Source organism: Oryctolagus cuniculus, chromosome 5 (assembly GCF_964237555.1).
Source record: "Oryctolagus cuniculus chromosome 5, mOryCun1.1, whole genome shotgun sequence".
NCBI lineage: Eukaryota > Metazoa > Chordata > Mammalia > Lagomorpha > Leporidae > Oryctolagus > Oryctolagus cuniculus.
In genome coordinates, this window is record NC_091436.1 from 113,493,183 (window position 1) to 113,517,230 (window position 24,048).

Below are 24,048 nucleotides of genomic sequence, written 5' to 3' on the forward strand. Positions count from 1 at the left end.
TTTAACTACTGATGAAACATTATGACAACATATTATTTTAAAAATGAGGAAAATCTTCTTATGTAAAGACTACTGGCCATTACCTTGTAATAGTTGATTTCCATAATCTTCCAGTAGCAAATGCTATATAACACTATCCACTAGTACTTTCTCCGTTATCTTTCTCTCCTTCTTTGGGATGCCCAATGATTATAAAGAAGGGGACACAGTTTTTTACATTATCTGGCACTATTCTAAGATCTGTGCATGATCAAAATTGATTTAAGATATATTTCCTGCTTTTAAAAATGTGCAATTCAAGGAAGTGCTATTTATAAGAACAGGGCACCTGTTGAACAACCTGACCATCCTATAAGTAAGTGCTAAGTGTAAAGCTCTACAATATCTTTGTAGTTTGTAGAAAAAAATGACTCATAAGAGAGTAAATGTCGGCCGGCGCCGCGGCTCACTAGGCTAATCCTCCACCTTGTGGCGCCGGCACACCGGGTTCTAGTCCTGGATGGGCGCCGGATTCTTTCCTGGTTGCCCCTCTTCCAGGCCAGCTCTCTGCTATGGCCAGGGAGTGCAGTGGAGGATGGCCCAAGTGCTTGGGCCCTGCACCCCATGGGAGACCAGGATAAGTACCTGGCTCCTGCCATCGGATCAGTGCGGTGCGCTGGCTGCAGCGTGCCGGCAGCGGCGGCCATTGGAGGGTGAACCAATGGCAAAGGAAGACCTTTCTCTCTGTCTCTCTCTCACTATCCACTCTGCCTGTTAAAAAAAAAAAAAAAAAAAAAAAAAAAGAGAGTAAATGTCTTCTCTAAGTATCTTGATATCTTGGCTAGAGTATAGTTCTCAAAGTGTGGTCCCAAGAACATCAGTGGTATTTGGTAGAAATGCAGATTCTTGGGTTCATCCTCAGACCTATTAAATCAGGAACTCAAGTGGGGCCTAAAATTTGCAGTTTGACAAACTACCCAGGAGATTCTGATAGTTCTAAAGGTTGAGAATCACTGCTATAGATTATAAGAATGCAAGGAATGGATGGCATTATGTTCATTTAATTATGTATTATCTAGTTACCTATCCTAACAAGAAGTAAGAATAAGAATCAATTAAATCTTCAAATAATTATGGCATCTTCAAATAATTGTGGCACTTTGCTATTGGAAAACCATGCTGATACCTAGTTACTTTTTAAAAACACCTTCTGCTAATTATAAGAAAATATTAAAGTTTTAGATTCATGGACAGAGAAGTAAAAGGAGATAGCTATATAAACCAAAGTACTCATGCATTTCCAAATTAATTATTTCTATTATTTAACAACTGCTCCCCCCCCTATTTTACATACAGAAAATCTAAACTACAAATTTAGTTAATAAGTCATGTAAGATATTACCTGGAGATGGGAGAAATTAGGAGGTCCATGTAGTGCAGTGGATCTCAAATTGTAGCAACAGAAGCATCTGGAGACTTGTTAGAAATCAGATTGCAGCCCTACTTCAACTTTTGATTCAGTAAGCCGTGGCAGCATCTGAAATTTTGCATTTTCCCCCTCTCTTATACATGGAAAGTATTTTTTTTCATTTTTTACGAAACTTTTTAAATCTTTCATTAAATTTTAACAGACAAAAATTGAGCACATTTATGGACTTCTGTATTTCAGTACATGTACACATTGTGGAATATTCAATAGAGTGAATGTATTTATCTCTAAAAACACTTAACAATTTTTATGGTAAAATAGTCAAAATCCTATCTTATAGTATTTTTATAGAGAATTATGCAGCACTTGAAATTATCTATAGTCATGCACTGTACAGTAGAAACTCAGAACTTCCTATGCCCATCTAGCTATAGCCTCATACTCATTAATCAACCTTTTCCCACTCTTCCATGGAAACAACCTAAGTGTCCATCCACTGATGAATGAATAAAGAAAATGTGGTATATATATATATATATATATATATATATATAATGGAATACTACCTAGTCATAAAAAGTACACATTTTGTCATTTGCAACAATACAGATATAAACTGGAGCTTATTATATTAAATGAAATAACCATGCACAGAAAGATAAGTATCAGGTGATCTCACTCATGTGGAACTTTAAAAAAGGGGAAAAAGTGATCTCACTGAAATTAAAAATAACATGATGATTACCAGAAATTTTGCATTTAATATTTCCATGTTAAGTGAAGAGGCTGATTTGAGGACCACATTTGAGAACCACATTTTGTTGGAGGAGGATTCCTCCTTTTTCCTACCCTGCTTTTTTAAAAAAAAGGTTTATTTTATTTATTTGAAAGTCAAAGACAATGAGAGGGGAGGCAAGGAAGGAGGGGAAGAGAGAGAGATAGAGAGATAGAGATAGAGATAGAGAGAGAGATCTTCCATTCCTTGGTTCACTCCCCCAATGTCTACAACAGCCAAGAGCCAGGAACTCCATTGGAGCCTCCCACCTGGGTGGTAGGTAGACAAGTACTTGGGCCATTTTATACTGCTTTCCCATGAGCATCTACAGGGAATTAGATTGGAAGCAGTGCAGGAAAAACTGGGACTCAAATTGGTGCTCTGATATGGGATGCCAGTTTTGCGAGTGGAGTTTTAACCTGATATACCACAACTCTGGCCCTGGAAGATTCTTTTGACTATTGATAGGAACGTTAAGCTCAGATATAGTGATATTGCCTTATTTCCATGTAGTATTTAAGATCTATATCTATCTATCTAGCTAGCTAGCTAAAAGATCTATACCCTTTTCTCTAATTTTTGTAGACTTTTTCCCCCCACAAATCTTTTATTTAAGATATACAAATTCCATGTATTTCATAAATACAAATTTAGGAACATAGTGATTCTTCCCATCCTACCCTCCTTCCCACCCAGACTCCTACCCTTCTTCCTGCCCCTTCTCCTATTCCCATTCCTATTTTTTGCACAGATCTATTTTCAATAAACTTTATACACATAATATTAACCCTACAGTAAATAGAGTTTGACAAATTGTGTGTATGTGTGTGTGTGTATATATATGTGTGTGTGTGTGTGTATGTGTATGTGTGTGTATATTTATATAACTGTTCCTGAGAGTCAAGTCAGGGCTGTTGAAAGTCATTGTACACTAGTCCTCAAAAGACAAATATCATATGTTCTCCCTAATCTGTGATAACTAATAGAGTAAAAAGTGATCTATGACACAAAATTGACACTTTGAGATGTGATGACTTTCTAGACTTTTAGACTGTAGCTTTCAAATTAAGTGAACCCAACCTACATTTTTGTTTTCTATGATATTTTCATAAGCTTTTCTTTAGAGCCATTGGATCCTTAGGTACTTCCTTCTCTTTAATTTGGTTAACTTACAGGAAAACATTATTCTTTCTTCCTCTAGTCAACTAGAGTTTGTAACTAAAACTGGAAGAATTGAGATATTTGGCTTTAGTTGGTATGTTCACTGTGCTAATAAAATGCAAGATCTCATAAGATTGGAAGAATCAGTTTTATAAGGTGATATGGTTGCATTTTTTTCTAAGAGGTCATTATGTTTGCTAAACTTGATAGACCTTTCTGTATCCTTTTCTACAATTTTGGGAAATTGATTAGATACAGAACTGTGAAAAACTTTTAAAAAAAGCTTCAGGAATCACCGTATTCCTAAAGTTTTAATTATGAAGTATTTGAAGTTTGTAACTGTAAAGCTGTAATGTTCTACATACATTCCTACAGACTTACTTCTAAGGGTACATTTTAAAAACTTGCCATGAGTCCCCAAATCCTCTTAACTTGGGTGGTAAAAAATACCATCTTTTTTTTTTTTTTTTTTTTGACAGGCAGAGTTAGAGAGAGAGAGAGAGACAGAGAGAAAGATCTTCCTTTTCTGTTGGTTCATCCCCCAAATGGCCGCTATGGCAGGCATACTATGCTGATCCGAAGCTAGGAGCCAGGTGCTTTCTCCTGGTCTCCCATGCGGGTGCAGGGCCCAAGCATTTGGGCCATCCTCCACTGCGCTCCTGGGCCACAGCAGAGAGCTAGACTGGAAGAGGAGCAACCAGGACAGAACCGTCGCCCCAACTGGGACTAGAACCCAGAGTACTGGTGCTGCAGGCAGAGGATTAGCCTAGTGAGCCACGGTGCTGGCCCAAAAAATACCACCTTAAGTGTTAAAGTGATCATATAAATACGATTAAAGATCTGGTGATAATAATAGAGTTAAACATGGGAAGCAGACTCAGAATGACAATTGCTTTGAGTAACACTCTGACCTCAGAATCAGCCCTTAAGGCATTCTGGTCTGGCTGAAAAGCCAAGAGTATTTCAGGCATGGAAAGCCAAGACAAATGGCAAAAAATGTCCTATGTGAAGGACTTCTGTGGGTAACACCCCAGTGGAAAAAATGGTCATCAAAGAAGGAGGTACTTTTCTCTGAAGGGAGAACTTCAACTTTGCTTATGGCCTTGTCTAGATACTGAAGGAGTTTGTGGATTCAAAAGGCTACCACAGTCTAAGAAACTCATATCAAGAGCCTCAGGTGATGACTGATTCATACATAAGAGTGTTAATTGTTAAATTAACAACAGGAGTCACTGTGCAGTAACTTCCTATGCAGGATCTCTATCCTCAAAGAGTTGTATTATGAGAGTTAACCGTAAAACTTGTTCTCAAATATTTAATTCATTTTAGTGCATTAAGTGGAGGATATTCTTATGTCTCACAAGTTATAATTATGTCTAAGTGTGCCCAAAAGATGTATCACTCTTGGGTGCGTCTTTCAAGTTAACTACGTTTCTAAAATAATAAAAGAAGTGAAATTAACTTAGAGATGCAGTGACTTTGAGTGCTTGTCTTAACTGTTGAAGAACAGATTTTTTTAAAGGTGTGTTTATTTTATTTGAAGGGCAGAGTTACAGAGAGGCAGAGAAAGAGAGAGAGAGAGAGAGAGAGAGAGAGAGAGAGAGATACTTTTCATTCACTGGTTCACTTCCTAGCCATCTTGTACTGCCTTCCCACGCCACAACAGAGAGCTGGTTCAGAAGTGGAGCAGCTGGGGCTTGAGCTGGTGCCCATATGGGATGCGGGCACTGAAGGCAGCGGCTTTACTTGCTACGCCACAGCACCAACTCCAAGTTTTATTTTTTTCATGCAAATTGGTGAACCCTTATATTAATATAGAGTTGGTCTTCTGTGTATAAAGTTAATTTAAAATGGATCTTAGTAGAGAATGGAACTGGAAATGGGAGAAGGAGGAGGAGTAAGGGTGGGAGAGTAGGTGGGAGGGCAGGTGTGGTGGGAAGAATCAATGTATTTTTAAAGTTGTACTTAACAAAATGCATGAAGTCTGTATTTCTTAAATAAAAGGTTTCTTTGGGAAAAATAAAACTAAAAAAGAGAAAATGCTTCACTGCATGTATTCTAACACTCTTCACCCGTCAAATGTACTTCAGTTCAGGTATTTGAGACATTCACTTACTGTTGTCGTCTAGGATGAAATGATCTCCATGGTATGAAACAAGTGTGCCATGATTGCTTCCAGCAAACTTGCTTGCTGTGATGCAGCACTTTACAAACAGGAACAGAATCATGGCTATTAATGACTGGTTTCCAAAGTGTAAATGTTTGAGGGTGTGTTATTGTATTTCAATACTCCCTCCCATTACTCTTTATTTTGCTCAAAAACTTTAGTTGATGTCAATGTGAGGATATTACACATTTTATGTTTTTATGTAGCTACTATTTATTGTTTTAGAAGGTAGAAGACCAGATACTTTTGTATACCCTAAAAATTGATTCATTTGGGGGAAAATTTTTAGCTTATCAAAGGTCGATATAAAATAAGATGGTTAAATAATATGAACATAATACTTCAGATGTATATAAATGAAAACTATTATAATTTTAATAGTTATCTAACAATATTTTATTGTTTTCTCTCTTTAAAGTGTTATTTATTTATTTGAAAGGCAGAATTACAGAGACAGGGGGAGAGAGAGAGAGAAAGCAGAGAGGGAGAGAGAGATCTGCCATCCAGTGCTTCACTCCACAAATACCACAATGGCCATGGCTAGGCCAGGCTGAATCCAGGAGACCAAAACTCCATCCAGGTCTCCCACATGGATGGCAGGAGCCCAAGTACTTGGGTCATCTTCCATTGCTTTCCCAGGCACGTTAGCAGGTAACCTGATTGGAAGTAGAGCAGCAGGGACTCAAAGCAGTGCTTGTATAGGATGCCAGTGCTGCTGGTAGCAGCTTAACCCTCTGTGCTATAATGCCAGCCCAACCAATAAATAATTTTATTTAATTTCTAAAGATTTAGTATTTATTTATTTGAAACACAGAGTCAGAGAGTGAGGGAGAGAGAGAGAGAAAGAGAGAGAGAAAGAGAGCAAGTTCTTCTATCTACTGGTTCACTCCCCCAGTGGTTGCAATTGTTGGAGCTGGGCCAATCTGAAGCTAGGATAAAGGATCCTCTTCCAGGTCTCCCATGTGGGCCACCATAAACTGCTTTTGCAGGCCCATTAGTAGAGAGCTGGATCAGAAATGTAGCAGCTGGACCTGAACCGGTACCCATATAGGATGCTGGTGCCACAGGCAGTGGCTTTACCCATTATGCTACTGCACCAGCCCCCTAAATGTTTATTTTAAATGGATGCTAAATTAATATGCCAGATAATTTTAAGTAACAGGCTAGAAATAACTCCATTCTTAATGAAAGTTTTATTTTTATTTTAGGATGAAACTGTTGGAAAGCAATGACATTTAAATCCAATAGGATAGTCAAATTTAAAGTAGAAATGAAAATCAAAATGGATATGAACAGGACTGGTAGTGTTGGTCATATTTACTCTGAAGATAAGAGTGTCCTATTTTGATAAGAATGACTATAAAGAACTACAATTGTTGTATAAAAATGGAATCATGTGCCATCAGGTATAAATTTTTAAAGTGGATTTTGTTTACTCCATGTATTTTTGAAAAAGTTATTTCATGTCAGGAAAGGTTAATCTTAATATTTCAGAAGTGATTTTGTATCTAATGTGCTCTTGTATGTGATGTTATATAATATTATGTTAGTAAGAAGGCCTGCAAATGAAATTCTCTGTTTCTTTTTATCAAATGATTAAAAGGGAGAAGCAGGACCTCCAGGTGCTCCAGGGCAAGACGGACCGCGGGGAGAGCCTGTGAGTACTTCCTCAATTCAGCTATAGGGGATGAAGTTCTTTTCTCTTCATGAAATCTTTTGACTATTTAAATTCATCCAGATGACTTTTTCTTGTTTAGTGACTTCCAGATTGTAGATGCTGTAGACAATTTTTGTGGAACACCATGAAATACTGAAATATTCAACCCTCTTTTACAAACCAGAAAGAATTTTGGATGTAGTATGAATCACAACCACAAGCACTCATGCCCAAACAAATAATTGAATTAACACAAACATCTTGGTCTGTTGCAGAACCTTTAGTAAATGACACTTTGCCACTGGTCCATTATTTTATAGTAAACTCTCTGCGATAATATACTGAATAAAAATCAAGAGTAGGGAAACCTATGATTAAGAAATACTGAATTAAAATCTTAGACATATGTGTTTTTAGCAAGAATTCTAGATGATTCTTACTTGATATTATTTTGGAAATGCAGTTTGTACCCACCTTTAATCCTATAATTCATGGTCAACATTTAAAAATCAGAAGATCTCCTTTTGTTCATCAAAGGTAACTGTCCTCTGGGAATTTGAAATTTGCTTTGGTATATTTGATGGGGGGGAGACTAATTCAAGAAGTGAAATAATACCTGAGATATATTGTATTTATTATGAAGTGTTCAGTTGAGAATTCAGAATCTAAATATTGGACATTATAGGGAAAAGAAGTATCACTGAGTCTTAAATAGGGTCAAGATTGAACTGCGCTTGGAATTGCTCAAGCAAATATTCATTGAATTCTCGTTTGGGTATTATCAGTGGGGCAAGTTCTATATAGAACTACTGACTTCAAGGAATTTATAATCTAATTTGGAAGACTGAACAAAATGATGCAAATGATTAGCACCATAACACTGTTTCTAGTAAGTGCCAAATATGTACTTCATGTAGAGGCACAGACCTTGGTTTGTAGATAATCTCTGTACGTCACAGCTATGAGCCTGAATAAGTCACTTAACATCTCCAAATACCTTTCTTCTCATCTGAATAGTGTAGATTCCTATAATGCTTATTTCATAGGGTTTCTATAAGGCTTGCATAGGATACCTGAAAATATGTGACAACATTGACTAACGTGTGGGGAAATAATAAATTCTTAAAGGAATATAGGAAGCAAGCCATCTGAGAGTGGTTGAAAAATTTTTACCAGGGACTTGAACTTAGATTTGGTTGTGAAAGTCTGACTGGGAATGTAAAGAAGACAGGGAGAACTAATATGAGTAATGACACACAGGAGAGATGGTTGAAGGTATGCCCAAGAAATAATGAAATACTCTTAATGAGGTCTGGAGGATACAGTTAATTGTTCCTGTGGGGTGATAGGAAATAAGATTAGAAAGGCATAACATGGAGGTTCTTGACTACAAGTTTTATTTTTTTAATTATTTGAAAGGTGGTTATAGCTAGTGACAGAGAGAGACAGAGAGAAAGGTCTTCCTTCCGTTGGTTCACTCCCCAAATGGCCGCTACGCCCGGTGCTGTGCCGATTCAAAGCCAGGAGCCGGGTGCTTCTCCTGGTCTCCCATGCGGGTTCAGGGACCCAAGCACTTGGGCCATCCTCCACTGCCCTCCCGGGCCACAGCAGAGAGCTAGACTGGAAGAGGAGCAAGAATAATTTGATGGAAGGGAGTGATTTAGGGGCAGTTTATGAGCAACTGGTGTGTGCAGGATGAAGAAGAGACTGGAATCACAACATTAATTAGCCGGTCATTTTGACAGAACTGCCATGGGGTTTAAGGTCTCAACCAGGGTGATAATAGGGATGGAGTGCATTCAGTAGGGATAGTCTGAGCTCAGTAGATCTTATCCAAAATTATTATTTAGTAAGAATTATAGGATTTGGGAACTAGATGTGAGACTTGGTTTGACTATTGGTTTGTGCTCTTGTTTCAAAAAGTATATAAATTTGTGGTTGTGTGTGAGACAGAGAAAAGAGAGAGAGAGAGAGAGAGAGAGAGAGAGAGAGAGAGAGAGGGAAATGAAGGGGAAGAGAGAAATAAAGGACAGTGGGGATGACAGGGAGCCAGGTCATAATTTGTTTCTTGACTGTGTTGTAAGCATCTGTGAGCCAGTTAGTTGCAATCTGTAACTCATTTTCTGATTGAAATAATGGTATAAATGGCAGACTGACCAGCAAGTCTATGCAGACCACAATGTCATGTGAGGAACACTTTGAACTAATACTGTTGCAATCTTATTAATAAAACCAAAGCAAAGCAAAGGATATTGAATAGGAAATGAGAAGTGCTTTGGACATGTTTTTCTTCTCTAAGGCTCCTCACTTCCAACCGTAAGACATTGATATGTGGTTGGTCCTGCACTGCCCACTCTCCCTTTATTAAAAACGTATCCCTGTTAGAGCTTTTGCACTGCATAATTTTCATCCCAGACAGCATGGCCCTTCAGATGTTAATTTTCTGTTTCTTTTTTCCTTCATCCCAACATTCATTGCCTTCCTATAATAGTTAGGGTTGTTGGTAAGAGAATAAGAAGACCTCATGGCATAAGATACCTCATGGCATCATTGCGACTACTCAGAGAGATTGATAGTAAAGGGATAAACTGAACAAAACTACAAAGTGTTGAGGCAGAGAGTAATAAGAACACAGTAGCAGAGGTCATTTAGATGCAATCTCCCCTTCTGAACATAGAAGACAGAAAACTGGGAGTTACTTATAGAGACTCCAGCTCTTCTCCCACTGTAGCTTATAATGTTTGGGAAGGCAAGAGATACTCTGCAGGTAAACTATACAGTTCACCTTATCTTTTTTCCCCCCACATCCTCTCTGTTATGATGAATGGTAAAGAGGAAGTCAGGTTTCCTGTGCCAGGAAACATACTGCTTAGGGAAGCAATTAATAGATAAAGTTTCTAAAAAGTGCTGATGCCATCCGGATATAATCCTTCTGATCTGTATTATCTTCCAGAATGTGTATCATTACAAACTATTCTGTTATTTTGACAATTATGGAAACTTGCTTGTTAGAAATACACTATAAAGGTTGATCATTGCCATTTGTGGAAAATCTTTGAAAACAGGAAAAAACATTAAAGTTTATATATTTTGTGATGCAAAAATGAATTCTTCCACTGCATGGGAGTATAGGTTTTAATATTTATAGTGAATAATATAGACCAACTAAAAACAACATGTTCATTTTATTTGTTCTCTAATGTGGCAGCCAAGAAGATTAATGGAGTTGAAGTTGGAAGGCCTCAAGCTCTTAGAAAAATGCTTTAAAACTAATTAAAGACAGTGGATGGCAGCCTGATGGTGATTCATCCCTGAAGAAAGTTAGGCAGAGTGATATATGAACACTGACTCCTGGATTTCAAATTGAGGGCAAAGGCTGTATTTCAATGGGGAATAATTACATTGCTTTAAGATACCAGCACATTCATGTGCTAATACTTTGAATTTTCAAGGCTGGTGTCACATCAACCTTAAAGTGATTTATTTTCTAAGTGGCAAATTATACCCAATTAACTTCAATGCAAGTGACTATAAACTCAGTTATAACACTCGCTAGATTTATTATAATTGATTTCAATGATGTGTCACAGTATTTAAGGTTCAAATTTTTTTGTCATTCATTCAACAAGCATTTACTGAGTATTCACTATTGACAGACATCATTTTAGTAGAGGAGAATGTGAAGATAATTTACTTAGTGGCCCAGTCTTTGAAAAGCTATATGATTCAGTAGATCACAGCACAGTATGTATATTATGGAAGTGGGCAATGAATGGCTTGAGAAGTGGAAGGTATGTATTACCCTAGATGAGTTTGAGAGCATCGCTGGAAAGGATGTATTCTTCTTTTAAAATGAGGTATAATTCACACACTGTACAGTTTACCCACTTAAAGTGTGAAGGGTGATTCTTATGCACAGTGATCTCTGTCAAATTCTGGAAGATATATGGATATTAGCTAGTTGTTTGGCCCAGCAAGGCAGAGCTCTTTAGCTTAGTCGAAAGCAAAGCATGGTACTTTGAAAATAGGATTTGATGGTTCAGGCTGCATGGAGTACTTGAAGGTGAAAAGACAGAACTAGATGAGGTTGTAGGGGTGGGGGCACCAAGTCAAGAATGACTTTATATATCTCTGCTATTTGTACTTATATCTATTAGTAATGGGAGTTAGTCAAAGGTTTAATATAGGGAAGTGAATTGATCAAATTTTAGTTTTAGAAAGATCACTCTTACTGTATAATAGGGAATTGGTTCAGGACAGAACCTAGCAGCAGTCTAGCTGAGAAAACCTGTAGTACTTTCAGAATTGGGAGAAAGTTAGTAGACTATAGTAGAAAATACATATGTCACCATCAACAGACTGTTGATAGATAAGTAGTTATTATAATGCACTGCTGATAAGAGCTCTAGAGAAATTAAGGAACATGCTTTAGGAGCTGGAAGAGTGGCTATCATTGTCATATATTGGCATAAAATTTAGTTGATTGTGTCGTTTGGTCATGTGCAATGCAGAACTTATAAGTAATTGTGTATTTAGCTGAGGAGATTTCTCAGCAAAGTGCTGAATGTGTGAAATAGTTTATTTTTGTTGTTTATAATTAAGTGGGAGGAGAATAAGATAAGTTGTGAAAGAGTCGTTAAGCAAAAAAGAACCTGCACTTGATTTAAGGACTATTCATTCAGCTTCTTTATATTGGAAAAGATGTTACAAATACAAGATTCACTGTTAGAAAAACATGCTAGAGATAAGGCTAAGGATGCAGCTGGACAAACTTTTGCTACTGCTAAAGATAAGGTGTATGCCTCATGGATCCATCCCACTAGAAACCACAAAGTTGAACTTACTCAGGAAAGATCTGCAGAGGAGCCTCCTGTCTTAAAAGTTATTTCTCAGTTGTGGCATTGTCTGAGTATACAAAGGCTATTGATCTTTCTTTGTTGATTTAATATCCTGCAGCTTTACCAAATTCTCCTATGAGTTCCAATAGTCTCTTAGTGGAGTCTTTCAGTTCTCCTATACAGAGGATCATGTCATCTGCAAACAGAGATAATTTGACTTCCTCCTCTCCAATTTGTATCCTTTTGATTTCTGTTTCTTGCCTAATGTCTCTGGATAAAATTTCCAGCATTATATTGAATAGCAGTGGTGAAAGTGGGCATCCTTGTCTGGTTCCAGATCTTAGTGGATATGCTTCCAACTTTTCCCCATTTAATATTATGCTGGCTGGGGTTTTGTCATACATTGCCTTGATGGTGTTGAAGAACTTTCCTTCTGTACCCGATTTGCTTAAAGATTTTTATCATAAAAGTTTGTATTATTTCATCAAATGCTTTCTGCATCTATTGAGATAATCATATGATTTTATTCTTGAGGTGTTCATGTGATGCATCACCTTTATTGATTTGCATATGTTCAGCCATCCCTGCATACCAAGGAAAAGTCCCAATTGGTCCAGGTGAATGATCTTTCTGATGTATTGTTGGATTTGATTAGGTAGTACTTAGTTGAGGATTTTTGCATCTATGTTTACCAGGGACTAATATATAGTTCTCTTTCTTTGTTGTGTCTTTTTCTGCTTTAATGCAATCTCAATAAAAAATATCAAGGGCATTCTCACATCTAGAAGAAATATTTCTAAAATTTATATGGAAACACAAGAGACTCCAAATAACTAAAGCAATCTTAAATAATGCAAACAAAGCTGGAGGCATTACAATACCAGATTTCAAGACATACTCAGGGTAGTTATAATCAAAACAGCCTGATACTGGCAAAAACTAAACATGTATACCATTGGAACAGAATAGAAACCTCAGAAAGTATTCCGCACATCTACAACCAACTAATTTTTGTCAAATAAGCTAAAATCTATTCTTGGAGAAAGTACAGTCTCCTCAACAGATGGTGCTGAGAATTTTGGATCTACACATGCAAGTATATGAAACAAGACACTTACCTTACACCTTATACAAAAATCAACTCAAAATGGATCAACAAATCTAAATCCATGACAAGTTACCATCAAATTACTAGAGAAAAACATTGGGGAAAGTCTGGACGACATTGGCATAGGCAAAAACTCTTTGGACAAGACCCCAGAAGCATAAGCAATAAAAGCAAAAAATAGACCAATGGGAATACATCAAGCTAAGATTCTGTGCTGCAAAGGAACACTCAGTAAAGTGAGGAGGCAACTGACAGAATGAGAGAAAATATTTGCGGTCTCTGTAGCTGATAAAAGATTAATATCTAGGGTCTAGAGCTCAAGAAATTCAACAACAAAACAAATAATCCACTCAAGAAATGGGAAAAGGACATGAACAAGAATTTTTGAAAGGATGAAATACAAATGGCCAACAGACATGAAAAAATGCTCAAGATCACTAGCCATCAGGGAAATGCATATGAAAACCATAGTGAGGTTTTACCTTACCTCAGTTAGAATTGCTATCATACAAAAATCAAAAAAATAATAAATGTTGGTGGGGATGTATAGAAAAAGGCACCCCAATCTACTGTTCATGGGAATGTAAATTAGTGCAATCATTATGGAAGACAGTATAGAGATTTCTCAAGAATCTGAAAATAGATCTACCATATGACCTATCTATCCCACTCCTTGGAATTTACCCAAAGGAAATGAAATCAGCATATGAAAAGTGATCTGTACCTCACATTTATTGAAGCTCAATTCACAGTAGCTAAGATATGGAATCAACCAAGATGTCCATTAACTGAAGACTAGATAAAGAAATTAGGGTATACATGCACTATGGAATACTACTCAGCTGTAAAAATTAATGGAATCCTGTCTTTTGCAACAAAATGGATGCAACTGGAAACCATTGTGCCCCCCAAAAAAATATGTTTTCTGTAATATGTGGCAGCTAATACAGAATACAAAAAATGTACAGGAATGAAATGGACACATTGTGATTTGATTGTTGCTTTTAGCCCTTGTTATACTCCTTTAGAACTATAATCTTTCTACTGTTTGCTTGTTGAATATTATGGTAAGTTTATTTTGGCCAATTGTTACCAACCAAATTACCTGTATTCTCAAAGTTTCTACTGATTTATTGTCACAGTTATTCATGTCCAGGTGCTCCATCGCACTGACATGTTGTATTTAGTGCAATACCCTTGTCAGGTGGTCCACACCTTTTAATAGCTAGTTCTTTCCTCACCAGCCAGCCTCATTGTGAACAAGGAGCCTGTTGGCTCACAGGGAAGATGTATAGACAGGGATTCAATTCACTCTGTGAGTTGAGATCCCTGGAGTGCCATGAAAATGAGAAAAAGAAAGCCACATTTTCTGTATCTATGGAAGTGAGCACATATTTCTTAATTAAGGATATGTTTACCTTCATTAATCTGGAAATGTTTACTGTTTCTTTGTTCCAGGAATAAAGGTGTGGGCGCACTATAGTAGTTTGAGGAAACTGGCTCATAGAGGCTTTTGTTATTTCCTTTCCTCATGCCTTTCAAATTCTTGCTAAACCACAACCATACTTGTGTTTATGGTGTCCTGTTAACTGCTAATCCAGTCCAAGTTACTGTTTACTTAATAAACAAATGGATTTTTTAGTCACCTTTTTTCTGTGGTCTGATTATTTGACATATTACTTTTATACATATAGGCAGAAGACATACATAAAATACTTGGGGAAAGTTTATGTTAGATTATTATGATGATTTCTTGTGTGAAATAATCTACTTTATTATGCTAGTTATATGGAGATGTCTTTATTTGCCCACTTGATTATTTTAATTTAGATTGATAAGAAAATAGGGAAGATCCTTATCAGTTCTGTTGTTCTTATTTTATGTGCAATTGTGTGGGTAAGCTTGTTAAGTCCTTTGTACAGATTTGTTAATACTTTTCCCCATTCCTTTTATGGGCTCTGGGAATGGCACATTATTAATATACATTGCATGAACCAATCTTAATGGGAAACCCACATCCGCTGTTAAGGATTTCACACGGCACTTCTTAGCATGAATGCAAACCACATCTAACAATTTAGATTATACAGTTTGAAAATTCAATTGTTTTTATTAAAAAATCAATTGTAATAATATATTGCTAGTTCTGGTGGTTGTGTTTTAAAACCTGATTGAAAATAACTCTTAGAAAACATTTGGAAATAGATTTTATCTGCATTAAAAAAATCAATGAGGGGGCCAGCATTGTGGCACAGCAGGTTAAGCTGCTGCTTGTGATGCCAGAATCACATTTCTGAGTACTGATTCAAGTCCTGGTTTTGATGCTTAGGAAACCAATGTAATTGCTTTAAATTTTTTAGTTTAGTTAATGCTTATTTAGTCTTTCACTTCATTTTTAAAACAAAAATCGTATATACATTGTATATAAATACAACATTCACAATGAACTGCTACACCATAAGTAGAACAGAGATTTAGGTCTCTTTAGAATAGTTAATACATAATATTCTCTAAATATGAAGTTATAAATGAGAGATACACTGAAAAGATATGATTAGAGATAATTTGTGAATATTTTATTTATGTAATATAAATTAAGTAAAAACCTCATTTGTTTTCTTCAAATTAGCTTCACCTTTTATTTGGTGGTTTTTAAATATTTTTGTTTGATGACCTCTATCATACATGTAATTCCAAAAAACTTGATTCAATTTTTTATTTTTCTGGAAAATGGTGAATAACATCTATTCAGAAACTCAGACAGCTATCAAACTCTCTCTCTCTCTCTCTCTCTCTTTTTTTTTTTTTTTTTTTTGACAGGCAGAGTGGACAGTGAAAGAGAGAGAGAGAGAAAGGTCTTCCTTTGCCATTGGTTCACCCCGCAATGGCCGCCACGGCTGGCGCACTGCACTGATCCAAAGGCAGGAGCCAGGTGCTTCTCCTGGTCTCCCATTGGGTGCAGGGCCCAAGGACTTAGCCATCCTCCACTGCACTCCCGGGCCACAGCAGAGAGCTGGCCTGGAAGAGGAGCAACCGGGACAGAATCCGGCGCCCTGACCGGTGTGCCTGGTGTGACGGTGCCGCAAGGTGGAGGATTAGCCTATTGAGCCACGGCACCGGCTCTATCAAACTCTTTTAAAAATCCTTTTTTACTTTTTCCACTAATGAAAAATTTGCCGAAATTATGATTCATATGCCCCCAAAATGTGGTACATACTTTTTAGACTTTCAAAGAATTAGAGTTCATTTTAGAATAATTCTGCTATTATTTTTAACCTTTTTCAATCAAAATGATGCATTTTTCAATCATATAGATACATTCCTTTTAAAACATTGATGAATTTAATATTCTTTTACTGTAGTCTCTGATATAAATGGGGAAGGATTTTGTTCTGAATGCTTTGGGCAGACAAGAGAAGGAACTTAAAAATGTTGTGGAAAATGGAATTAAAACATAAGATCATTTTTGTGCAAAATTTGAAAGTAATACATAGTTTTTTCATGATATGCATTTTCATAAACTTGTAAAAGATCCCTTATAGACATGAATTTCATTGGTTTTCCAAAATTAACTTACATTTTCATTCTATTTTTAATGAATCTTTTGAATAATTCTTGTATATATCTTTCCAAAGATGTAACAGTGCAGATATATTCCCCGGTTTCTTAATCTTGTTCTTTCCAGGCAGTCCTACTCTGTCTCTGCATTTCTGGATATGTTATTTAAATTTGCTAATCATTTATCTTTTTGTCTTGTCTTAAAAACCAATACCTTTGAAACTGTAACATTGTTTAGACCACCTTGTTGACTTAGCAAAAAATGTGGAAATGACTTTTGGTATGTAAGAGAAGTACAAGTAACTGGAGATAGCTTTGAAAATAACCATCAGGGAACTTTTCCTTTTTAGGATATCTTTGGTCTGTTTCTGTGACTTGTAAGATCAAACTATTGACATACTCTGTGCTATATAAACATGAATGCCCTAAAATATCGACTAAAAGCATTTTCTATTTAAAATATTCATATTTGGGTAATTTGGATCCACATGAGTCGTGGTCTGCAGGCCAGGTCAAATAAATTCATTTGGTGTTCTTAGATGATGTTTTTCCTATGAAGATTAATTTGAATATAATATGGGAGTAGTAAAACTGGTAATTTCCCTGTTAAAGGTTTATTGCAAGTACTTGTATAGTGGTTTCTTTTAGGTCTGGCAACTGTAGTTGTGAGTTACTGCTCTTTATAGTGCTTTTACCACAGAGTGATCTGTTGTAGATCACTCATAATCTGTCAGTATGGAAATTAAAAAAACAAGGATTGAAAAATGTTATGGTATTCAACTGCAAATACATTTAAATTACTTGGTCATATTTTTTCAGACAAATAGTGATGAAATATATTTAAAATGGGAAAGTCATTATAGTATTATTGTGTAATGAAAGCCAAACATGAAAAGGCCAGATTGATTCAGAGTAGTGATGTCAACTGGTTGGTGCCCTCCAGTGGTAAACCTTAGATTGCGAGTCTTCCTGCATAGAGCAGAAACCTTTGGAAATCAGGGTAAAGAAAGGCAAAAATAAGTAAATAAGTAGCTAACTGACATCTTCATAGTGATGAAAGAGGACAAAATTTTAGAACATGTAAAAGAACTAACTTTTATCCATTTTAGAATGTTCAAAGGTCAGGGAGGAGCGGTGAGAGCACGTTAGAAAGATGCATTCATTGTAAGGCCAGCACTGGGCTCAGCAGTTAGGAAAGTTTAGATTCTGGCACCCTGTGAGTTAGATTCTGTGATCTTCCCCATGTGTAAAATGAAGATTCTAGGATTTCATTGTTTAAATAACCGGTCTGGGCTCTGTCAGCCACTAGCCAATGCGCTGACTCCTCTGTCATGACTGCTTCATGCTGCTTGCCTGACACTCTTACTAGTAATCACAGTGTAAGATTTTCAGCTAATAAATGAGGCTTTCAACGTGTGTGTTTTTTCCTTTGAAACTTTAGGTGTGACCAAATCAATTACTTATTGAGAAAACCAAAGAAAATATGTAACATGCTTTTATTATTTTGGTAACTGTGTGATATTAAATATCTCTACAACAATGTAGAAAGGCTGAACATTTTAACAGAAAATACCAATACTAGATTAAATCGACTTGTAGTGCATTGAAAGTACTGCCTTATTTAAAAGCAGATTTGATCCAGGATGGTTCAGTTTCATGGATGAGATAGATTCATCTTTGGCATGCAGGAAAGTATAATGTGATATTTTATCTGTTCTAAGTAGTATTTCATGGACAAATTTCCTTCATTATAATCTCTAAGAAATAGACACTGAATTGTTAATTGTAAAGTATGCACTTCTGTTTTAATGATGTATTAGTTATGCACAAATGGTTTAAATAGTTGAAGAGAAGCTTCTAGAACATTTTATCCTGTCAACATTCTTTCACCACAACATTATGCAGAATTTTCCAGTTGAATTTCTGCTCTCAAACCCAAACTGAAAGTAGGGGAAATATGTCCAGTTAATTTTACCAAATAAAAATACTTTTTCTGTCTCTACTTACACATTTTCACAGTTGCCTGAACCCAAACCCACATGGACTAAGAGTTGAATCTAAAATAGTTTGCTTGGAAAAATTTTTGCTGTATGATGTAATTGTCACTAAATACTCTTAGATCAACAAACTGTTAACTTTTCAATAGTTTTAAATGATATTTCTGCTAATATAAATTTTGCAAAAGTTCAACATCACATGTATTGGGATCCCAGAAAAATAGTATCTAGAATTTTATTAACTAACATAACTGAATAACTTGGGTTCTTCTGCTTAAACTCTCTCTTAATAGCCTTTGTGTCTATGCATGCTTATTGTCTTCTATTAGTTTTATACAGAATTGCTTATATAAATGCTTTACATTTTAATATTTGTGGTTATATACTTTTGCTTCATATTTATAAGTAATAATTCTTAGTTTATATGGTCATAGAAGATATTATGGCATCTTTTGCTATCAATGAAATATATTACTTTATGACCAACTTGAAAGGCAAACAAAAAATAATCATTGTTTAATCTGGAATTTACTCTAAATTATCTCAATTTTTGGTATATTACAATAATATAAAATTTGTGCTTATGTACCAATATAGACCAAACTCAGTATTAGAATAACCCTAATAAAAGGGTGTCATATGATATCTGGGGAGTGAACCTTGACAAAATGGGGTCTCAAGGACTGCTGGGAGCTAGAAATGAGGGGGCTGTTCATGCTGTTGATGCCTGGTCATAACTTTCTAGGAAGTGGTCTTGCTAACACTGAGATCAGATTTAGAAACAGCATTGGATTCAGGGTATCTGTAACTAATTCATACTAACATCATAAATTAAGTAAGGGCGTGTTGACCTAAATTCCCATGGAATAAGTAGTTTAACTTCTCAGGGTTGATGGTATCCTGAATCATGGCATGTCACCTTGAGAGATCTGGGAGCCAATTGAGATTGTATTAAGACTTCACCAGTTTTCCTGCATGGAGCAATGTGCAGCTACCTTGATTCTAATAAGGTTTTACATATTTTAATTAAATTCAGAACTTATCCTGAATTTATAGTGAATTACACACATGTGTATGCATGTGTGTGTGTTTGTATGTGTATGTGTGTTTGAATGGGAGGAGGACATGGGAGGCTTCACACCAAATCATGGTGTATTGAAACAGAGGTCTTTACTTTGAACAGTATTTATGTTAACTTATTACATTGAGAATATATATTTTGCCTCAGATGTAATTCATTTCAGAGTGTGTTTATAGAGGTTTGTCTTTTCAGGTAGATAGTGAGCCCCAAGTTGACAGTCATTGCTCACAAATAACTTTTCTTTTCTGCAGAGGGTGTTGTGAAGTGATAAACTGATTTAGCTAAATAGAATTAAATTGAATTCTAATGTATGATTCAAATTTAAATATTTTTTTAAAATATAGTATTTATTTGAAAGGCAGAGATAGAGATAGAGATGGATAGAGAATCTCCCATCCCTGATTTACTCCTCAAATGGCCACAATGGCTGGGGTGGACCAGGAGATTCTTCTGGGTCTCCCATGTGGGTGGCAGGGACCCAAGGTCCTGGGCCATCTTCCACTGCTTTCCCAGGTGCATTAGCATGGAGCTGGATCAGAAGTGGAGTAGCTGGGACTCAAACGGGCTCTCATATGGGATGCTGGCAAGGTGGAAACTTAACTTTCTATGCCACAGCGCAGGTCAAATTTAAATATTAATATTATAACTGTGTGCCCATATTTCCCTGTTGTGGCTAAACACTGATCAGTGGTTGTAACCACAACTCCAGATGGGACCATCAAAGTATTGATAGACTCTCTGTAATAGAAGACACTTGATCTCATTGTCGGTGGCAGCTCTTCCACCACCCTGATCTACTGAACAGTCCTGTCTTTCTGTGAAAGCCCTGATGGTGGACAATGGAGAGAGCTTTCAAGGACTTACTGATGGGACCCTGTTTCCTTGTCCTTTAAATTCCCTGTTCTACCAAAAAAGGCAACACATATGTATACATGTGAATGCTGTTAGTTATTTCAACTGACATGTCTCCAAAAAAGGACCTAAGCAAAATTATTAAGAAATAAAAATGAATTGATACCAACACTGTTTATTTTGGGTAATAGTCATGTTGAGTAAATTCATTAAGTGGTTGATAACAGAACTGTTTTCACACTAGTATTTTGTTAAGTTTATTCTCAACTGTACAGAATTAAGATGTTATCTGAATCTTGCTAGAGATCTTGTATACTTGGATTGAGTCATGTGAAAGACTCCAGTGCTCTGCCCTTCTGTGGATCCACATGTTCTGAGTTGTGTGTTTGTGATGGCACCAGCAAGGGACTCATCAGGAGTAAAGTTTTCTGAATATTTCAAGGGTCACTTGAGAGGAAATTATGTAGTTTCACTTATTTTTATTTAAGCTTGGAGATTGTAAGGGCTTTTGGAAATCTGAACATCATTTGACAATTTTTCTTGCATTATACATTATAAGTTATATAGAATGTATTCAAATGAAACAGCCTCATTTCAACACTTACATTGGGTTGAAGTAAGAACTGAGACTAATTTCCTCACAGCTTCTCTCTTTGACAGGCTTTATTTAAAGCTTTAATTTTGGTAGATGTTTATATAATGCTGAGTCTCATAAATGTTCTCTTTTGCAAAACCATTATTGTTAAGTAGCAGTGTTATAATATGCATGATACAACTTGTACATTTGTATTTTCTTCAAGTTAAAAAATCCCAATTATGACTTATGCTTTAATGATTTGTTTATCTCTTTATAGGGAATCCCAGGATTTCCTGGAAGCCAAGGATTAATGGGCCAAAAGGTGAGTATTAATCAAAGTGTAAAAATTTGGACCAGGATCTGCTCTTTAAAGAGTAAATTGATATATTGTTGTTTTTACATAGAGTACATCTTTACAGCAATCATGGTAAGGGTTAATTATTCAAATATGATATAATTTCAGAAGCTTTTATTTTGACTACAAATTAGTTTTTATTACTTCTACTGTTATTTTATGCTGTTAATATTATCTGGTTTTATATGACTGTGGCCTGTCTTAGTTGAATACTTTTCCGGTTTTTGTAATCTAAGATAATCTTTTTGGTATAGCTTATTTCTTCCTGAACTATATGTTTAGATGTTCCTTTTGTACAATAATAGTAAGGTTTCAGGTTTTATTTAATTAGTGTACAACTTAAGGTTGACAATTAATTTCTCTTAATAAATTAGTAATTTCTATTATCATCTGGTTGATATTGTTAACAACAAATCATCATTGTTTTATAAGTGATATAGCCCTTTGTTTTGCATTCTTTTAAATATATTTGTCTTTAGTTTTCTTAAAATTCACTGTGGTATGTCTTGATGTGGATTTCTTGTCATGGATCTTGTTGGAAATTCAGTTTGCATTCTAGGGCTGCAGTGTTACTTCCATTTATTGTTGGAAAAAATAGCCATTATCTCCATACTGCTTCTGCTTCATTCTATCTGCTTTCTGGAATTCTGGTTATATATATTTCAATCCATCTAATTTTATACCTCGTATCTCTTAGAAGCATCCATATTTTCATATCTTTGATTCTGTCTCATATTCTGGTTAATTTTTTTGGATATAGGTTCCAGTTTACATATTCTTCATTTTGTTTAATCTATTATTAAAAACATCAGTTTATTTAAAAAAATTATCAAGAATCATATTTATAGAAGTTTAATGACATTTAAAGAAGTTCTAAGTTTTGAAACCATATCTTTTTTGGTAGACTTGTTATATAGAAGGTGTTCAAAACATTCATAGAAACCATATGTTATAAACACTCTCCACAATTTTAAATTTTTTACTTGAAAAATCTTCTATTGTGTTTTTCCATATATTTTTGAAGTCCTTATGTTTTCAGCCCTAATAATCTTTCATGATTCTACTTTTTAATTTTTAAATATATTTCTAAATTATTTTTCTGACAGTTCCAATATCTGTAGTGTGTTGTTATTCCTGCTGACTCTTAGTCTTGTGGCTTGCTGCCTCTTGTTTCTTTATTGTTGGTTGTGAGCTCATTGCTTCATGCCAGCTTGTCGTTGATCTGTTATCCTAATTCTGGAATAGTGAGCTGTCTCCGGCTGATAGTCATCGTTAGCACTTTAGCTCCCTTTGGAAATCCTGATTTATCATTAGATATTTATGATTCCTGCCCTCTTAGCATGAGTGCCAACACTGTTCCCCAAGAGCTGAGCATGCACCTTCAAACATTCTTTCCCTTCTTGACTCCTTCATATGTCTGTCTTTGGCAAGATTTGTATACTCTTCCAATCCTCATAATTATGTCCTTATTCCAGGGTGTATTTTATTAAAATGAGGGATCTTTGAATACTTCCCTGCTGCTTAGAAGACCAGCACTGTCTCAAAGGCGGTGTCCTTTTCTGGACTTAAAAATTTCCTTTAGGCGCTTAGTTAGCCACAAACCAAGAAATCGAAGAATAAGTGTTGTTATTCTAAATACTAATTTTTATTAATTTAGATTTAATATTAATAAATAAATTATGTTTGATAAATAGCTCTTAAACTCTAAGATAACAAGAAAAATTTTCTCTTGATTTTTTTCCCCTGTTGTTTCGTCTTGCCAACTCTTTCTGAACTACTTGATGTTCCTTTGAAAGTATGGTATGTCACAATGAAAATATTTAATAGCAATTCCTCATACCCTAAGCCCATATCTATAAGAAGTTAAGTCCATTATTTTTTTTGCCTTGCTTTACAATTTCTTGCATTAGAAGAATGAAAGACAGGCTACTTGTGCTTATATATGCTAAATTTTCGTTCCAAAATGCTTTGATAGAAAACTCCTGGCAATTAATTGGTAATACACAACTTTTAAGTTTGATCTGTGTTTCACTTTTAGGGAGAAATTGGGTCTCCAGGACCACAAGGGAAAAAAGGAGCACCAGGAATGCCAGTATGTTAATAACTTTGTTATCAAGGTGTTTGAAATGTTATTACTTATGTGCCAGGAGTTTGTGCTCTGGGGTTCACAAAACTATAGGGATGTATCAATTAGATTTTTGGTGTTCATAAATTACACCCATTTCTATGAAAAGTATCATGTTTATGCTCATTTTCAGACTCTGAAAATGTTGACCACTGAAATTAAATTACAGATAAATCAAAATCAAATACTTTAGCTATTGATTTATTTTTTAAAAGATTTATTTTATTTATTTGAAAGACAGAGTTACAGAGAGAGGGGTATTTCAAACACTAGTTCACTCCCCAGATGGCCGCAACGGCTGGAGATGCATCAGTCCGATGCCAGGAGCCAGGAGCTTCTTCCAGGTCTCCCACGCAGGTGCAGGGGTCCAAGGACTGGGGCCATCCTCT

At 35.7% G+C, this 24,048-nt stretch overlaps 1 protein-coding gene across 2 annotated transcripts in view; it reads left to right on the forward strand.

Annotated features, from left to right (window-relative positions):
- Positions 1–24,048, forward strand: part of COL21A1 (collagen type XXI alpha 1 chain) — a 179,693-nt gene that overhangs the window by 129,991 nt on the left and 25,654 nt on the right. For both annotated transcript variants that reach the window (XM_070073928.1, XM_051854625.2), the window contains 3 exons: positions 7,115–7,168; positions 21,457–21,501; positions 23,573–23,626. In XM_070073928.1, coding sequence (XP_069930029.1) covers positions 7,115–7,168; positions 21,457–21,501; positions 23,573–23,626 — 153 coding nt within the window. The remainder of the gene's footprint in view (positions 1–7,114; positions 7,169–21,456; positions 21,502–23,572; positions 23,627–24,048) is intronic.